General features: G+C 45.7%; 1 protein-coding gene across 1 annotated transcript in view; it reads left to right on the forward strand.

Moving 5' to 3' along the window:
- The window catches only part of trpm2 (transient receptor potential cation channel, subfamily M, member 2), a gene marked incomplete at both ends in the record, with an annotated part of 163,926 nt that overhangs the window by 140,427 nt on the left and 17,499 nt on the right, over window positions 1-6,000 (forward strand). Inside the window, one exon of the mRNA XM_084191567.1 lies at window positions 3,730-3,901. Coding sequence (XP_084047693.1) covers window positions 3,730-3,901 — 172 coding nt within the window. The remainder of the gene's footprint in view (window positions 1-3,729; window positions 3,902-6,000) is intronic.

Consider the following 6,000-nt stretch of genomic DNA (forward strand, 5'->3'; position numbering starts at 1 on the left):
AGAGTGGAGGCTGTTATAGCAGCAAAGGGGGGACCAACTCCATATTAATGCCCATGATTTTGGAATGAGATGTTTGACAAGCAGGTGTCCACGTACTTTTGGTCATGTAGTGTTGCTAGCCTGGCTTGCTGACATTTCTGACAAGTCAAAAACTGGACCCAGTTTCTGTTGCATGTATTTCATGACACTTGTTTGTTACAGTGGCAACTTTATTCAAAGTTTCCTCACATCAATGTAAAGAGGCACCGTTACCCTGGAAACAGTCTGAACTGCATGTCTTGTCTTGATCTGAACTGGGCTTAAGGGTCTCTAATAGTATCTAATGTTCTCTGATGGTTTCTAATGGTTTCTGATGGTCTCTGATGGTTTATAATGTTCTCTGATGGTCTCTGATGGTTTCTAATGTTCTTTGATGGTCTCTGATGGTTTATAATGTTCTCTGATGGTCTCTGATGGTTTATAATATAAGGCCACACAAGCTGACAGAACGGGACCCTTGTGTGCTGAAGTGCGTAGCGCTGTTCTTGGTTGCAACACTCACTACAGAGTTCCAAACTGCCTCTGGAAGCAACGTCAGCACAAGAACTGTTCGTCGGGAGCTTCAGGAAATGGGTTTCCATGGCCAAGCAGCCGCACACAAACCTAAGATCACCATGCGCAATGCCAAGCGTCGGCTAGAGTGGTGTAAAGCTCGCCGCCATTGGACTCTGGAGCAGTGGAAACGCGTTCTCTGGAGTGATGAATCACGCTTCACCATCTGGTAGTCCGACGGATGAATCTGGGTTTGGCGGATGCCAGGAGAACGCTACCTGCCTGAATGCATAGTGCCAACTGTAAAGTTTGGTGGAGGAGGAATAATGGTCTCGGGCTGTTTTTCATGGTTCGGCCCCTTAGTTCCCTTTTATGTTTCAGCATGACATGCAGAAAGCGAGGTCAATACATAAATGGTTTGTGAAGATCGGTGTGGTAGACTAGCGTCACTGTGAAGCTCACAGCTGTGCTTCCCTTTGTAGTCTGTAATAGTTTGCAAGCCCTGCCACATCCGACGAGCGTCAGAGCCGGCATAGTGGGATTCGATCTTAGTCTTGGACGCTTTGCCTGTTTGATGGTTCTTGAGGTTGTAGCGGGATTTCTTATAAGCGTCCGGGTTAGAGTCCCGCTCCTTGAAAGCGGCAGCTCCAGCCTTTAGCTCAGTGCGGATGTTGCCTGTAATCCATGGCTTCTGGTCGGGATGTGTACGTACGGCCACTGTGGGGACGACGTCATCAATGCACTTGTTAATGAAGCTGGTGACTTATGTGGTAAACTCCTGTTATCAGATGAATCCCGGAACATATTCCAGTCTGTGCTAGTGAAACAGTCCTGTAGCTTAGCATCTGCTTCATCTGCTTCATCTGACATTCTCCCAATCCTCTTCTGGATCATCCAAATGCACTCTACCAAACTTCAGACGGGCCTGGACATGTACTGGCTTAAGCAGAGGGACACGTCTGGCACTGCAGGATTTGAGTCCCTGGCGGCGTAGTGTGTTACTGATGGTAGGCTTTGTTACTCTGGTCCCAGCTCTCTGCAGGTCATTCACTAGGTCCCCCTGTGTGGTTCTGGGATTTTTGCTCACCGTTCTTGTGATCATTTTGACCCCACGGGGTGAGATCTTGCATGGAGCCCCAGATCGAGGGAGATTATCAGTGGTCTTGTATGTCTTCCATTTCCTAATAATTGCTCCCACAGTTGATTTCTTCAAACCAAGCTGCTTACCTATTGCAGATTCAGTCTTCCCAGCCTGGTGCAGGTCTACAATTTTGTTTCTGGTGTCCTTTGACAGCTCTTTGGTCTTGGCCATAGTGGAGTTTGGAGTGTGACTGTTTGAGGTTGTGGACAGGTGTATTTTATACTGATAACAAGTTCAAACAGGTGCCATTAATACAGGTAACGAGTGGAGGACAGAGGAGCCTCTTAAAGAAGAAGTTACAGGTCTGTGAGAGCCAGAAATCTTGCTTGTTTGTAGGTGACCAAATACTTATTTTCCACCATAATTTGCAAATAAATTCATTAAAAATCCTACAATGTGATTTTCTGTAAAAAAAATTCTCAATTTGTCTGTCATAGTTGACGTGTACCTATGATGAAAATTACAGGCCTCTCTCATCTTTTTAAGTGGGAGAACTTGCACATTTGGTGGCTGACTAAATACTTTCTTTCCCCACTGTATATTTTTGACTACTTTTACTTCACTATATTCCTAAAGAACATAATGTACTTTTTACTCCATAAACTTTCACTGACACCCAAAAGTTCTCGTTACATTTTGAATGCTTAGCAGGAAAAGAAAAATGGTCCAATTCACGCACTTATCAATTGAACATCCCTGGTCATCTCCACTGCCTCTGATCTGGCGGAATCACTAAACACAAAAGCTTTGCATGTACTGTAAATTATTTCTGAGTGTTGGAGTGTCCCCCTGGCTATCCGTAAATTTAAAAAAAACACGAACATTGTGCCGTCTGCTTTGCTTAATATAAGGAATTTTAAATGATTTATACTTTTACTTTTGATACTTAAGCATATTTAAAATCAAATACTTTTACTCAAGTAGTACTTCACTTTTACTTGAGTAATTTTCTATTAAGGTATCTTTACTTTTACCCAAGTATGACAATTGGGTACTTTTTCCACCACTGATATTATCCATGTCCTTGTTTAGCCAAGACACAGAGAAACATAGAATATTACAGTTCTTCAGGTCCCGTTGAGAAGGATAGTCTCGAACAGAGTTCATCCAGTTTGTTCTCCAGTGACTGTACGTTCGCCAACATGGCGGTCTATTTGTTCGTTGACTTCATCTCGTTAGGAGGCCGCTTCTCCTGCCTCTTTTCCACCACCACTCCCTCTTAGGAGGGATTAGGGCCTGGTCCGGAGTAAGCAGGATGTCCAGAGCTGCCACTCGTTGAAGTAGAAATCTTCGTGATGGCTTTTCTGATGTCCAGAAGCTGTTATCGGTCATAGGAAATTATGGCGGAGACATTATGTACAAAGAAAGTTACGATCACCGTAAAAAAAAACACTAAATAGCAGAATTGGTCAGGAGCCTGTAAAACGACTGCTGCAGCACCATCTTCTTCTAGATTGATTCTGAGTTTGGGCATGTAAAGTTTAAATGTACAAACTTTATCTGTGATGCATACTTTCCAATTTCCCGAACTCCCTTGTTTAGCCCATTACTTGCGCTGCTCGCCCTTTGAAATCCACAAAGAGGGGGAGGTGCTAGATGGTGATGGACTGATAGATCAGCCAATTAAAACCAGCAGCTGTTTTCGCCGCTCCTGCCATAGACTGCCATTCAAGTCCCGTTCTGAGGCACTCTGAAACCAGACGTCTCAACAGAGAGAGACAGACAGCAGAGGTGTGTTCAGTTCACTTGAACGTTTCCTCCGCTGTTGAACGGTTTGCACTGAACAACACGTTTCCACAAAACATTCTTGTACAACCCAACCCCTCCCCGTTTTTCAACTGGTCATTCAGTAAAGCACCATTTCCATTCAATTGAATGTTCCAGAATGTAAAAACATACTGAATGCAGCCCTGGAAGATTATGAGACGCTTAATAACAACATTTAGAGCTCGTTTACTTGAATCTACAGGAGTCCCCCTGGTAGGTTACTGCTATGGACCATCATGTAGTAGTAAACTATGTTTACAGTAATAACAGTCCTTGTTATCTCTCTCCAGATGTTGGACGTGTTCTTCTTCATGTTCCTGCTGTGTATCTGGGTGGTAGCATTTGGCGTTGCTAAGCAGGGCATCCTCATCCACAACGAGGACCGACTGGACTGGATCGTCCGGGGGGCCATCTACGAACCATACCTCATAATCTTTGGGAATATGCCCTCTAACATCGACAGTAAGTCAACTGATCAAATAATGTGTAGATGAATAGGAACCGTCCTCATCCATGCAGCATGTCTTTCTATTTTTTACTATGTGCTGTTTGAGTAGCCTGGTCCCAGATGTGTGTGCTGTTTGAGTAGCCTGGTCCCAGATGTGTGTGCTGTTTGAGTAGCCTGGTCCCAGATGTGTGTGCTGTTTGAGTAGCCTGGTCCCAGATGTGTGTGCTGTTTGAGTAGCCTGGTCCCAGATGTGTGCGCTGTTTGAGTAGCCTGGTCCCAGATGTGTGTGCTGTTTGAGTAGCCTGGTCCCAGATGTGTGCGCTGTTTGAGTAGCCTGGTCCCAGATGTGTGTGCTGTTTGAGTAGCCTGGTCCCAGATGTGTCCGCTGTTTGAGTAGCCTGGTCCCAGATGTGTTTGTGCTCTTGCCAACTCCATTGCTGTCATTGTCAAGCCAAATTCCATAAGAAGTTGGCAGGCGTGGCGTGGCAGGATGACTCTATGTACATAGAACTCAGTGGTTTCTCCATGCAGCGCCACGATCGGACAAAGGCGGCCTCGGGAAAGTCCAAAGGGGGAGGGATGTGCCTCATCATAAACAACATCTGGTGCGCTGCTTCCAGTGTGAAGGAAATTTGCCTGTAGACCCTTTTATCTACCAAGAAAGTTATCATCTGTAATTATCACGTCTGTCTACACCCCTCCTCAAGCCAACACCACTCTGGCACTCAACGAACTGGATGGGGCCATAAACAAACAAGAAACCGCTCACCCAGAGGCAGCATTTCAGGTGGGCGGAGACTTTAACACAGGGAGACTTAAAACCGTCCTACATCACCTCTACCAACACGTCTCCTGCACCACTAGGGGCGCTAAAACTCTAGACCACTTTTATTCTACCTCACAGAAACGCATACAAGGCCATCCCTCATCCTCCCTTCGGCAAATCTGACCATGACTCCATTCTCCTGCTTCCTGTCTACAAACAAAAGCTCAAACAGGAGGTACCAGTGACTCGCTCAATGTGGAAGTGGTCCGATGAAGCAGACGTGAGGCTACAAGACTGTTTTGCTGGTACAGACTGGGATATGATCCGGGATTCATCCAACAGCATTGAGGAGTTTTACCACATCAGTCACGGGCTTCATCAATAAGTGCATAGACGATGTTGTCCCCACAGTGACCGTACGTACCCTAACCAGAAACAATGGATTACAGGCAACACCCACGCTGGGCTAAAGACTAGAGCTACCGCTTACAAGGAATGGGACACGGACATGGACACATACAAGAAAGCCCCCTACGACCTCACGGACATGGACACATACAAGAAAGCCCCCTACGACCTCACGGACATGGACGCATATAAGAAAGCCCCCTACGACCTCACGGACATGGACGCATATAAGAAAGCCCCCTACGACCTCACGGACATGGACACATACAAGAAAGCCCCCTACGACCTCTGATGACCTCTGATGAGCCATCAAACATGCAAAAGGACAATATAGGAGGAAGGTGGAATCCGTTTACACCGGCTCTGATGCTCGTCGTATAGGGGGAAGGTGGAATCCTATTACATCGTCATTTAGCAGACGCTCTTATCCAGGGCGACTTACAAATTGGTGCATTCACCTTATAGCCAGTGGGACAACCACTTTACTTTTTTTTTTGTTGGGTGGGGTAAGAGGGGGTAGAAGGATTACTTTATCCTATCCCAGGTATTCCTTAAAGAGGTGGGGTTTCAAGTGTCTCCGGAAGGTGGTGAGTGACTCATATTACACCTGCTCCAACGCTCGTCGTATGTGGCAGGGCTTGCAGACGATAACGGGTTACAAAGGGAAACCCAGCCGTGGGTTGCCCAGCGATGCAGAACTCCCAAACGAGCAAAGTGCCTTTTTATGCTCGCTTCGAGGAATACAACACTGTGCCTTGCGTGAAAGCCCTTGTTCTTTTCAGATGACTGTGTGATCTCGCTCTCTGTGGACGATGTGAACAAAATGTTTAAACAGGTTAACTTGTGACTTGTTTTGGTTGTGTTTCAGATTATTTTGTGCCCAATAGAAATGTATGGTAAATAATGTATTGTGTCATTTTGGAGTCACTTTTATTGTAA

The sequence above is a fragment of the Coregonus lavaretus genome (genome assembly GCF_964263955.1).
Source record: "Coregonus lavaretus genome assembly, contig: HAP1_SCAFFOLD_261, whole genome shotgun sequence".
NCBI lineage: Eukaryota > Metazoa > Chordata > Actinopteri > Salmoniformes > Salmonidae > Coregonus > Coregonus lavaretus.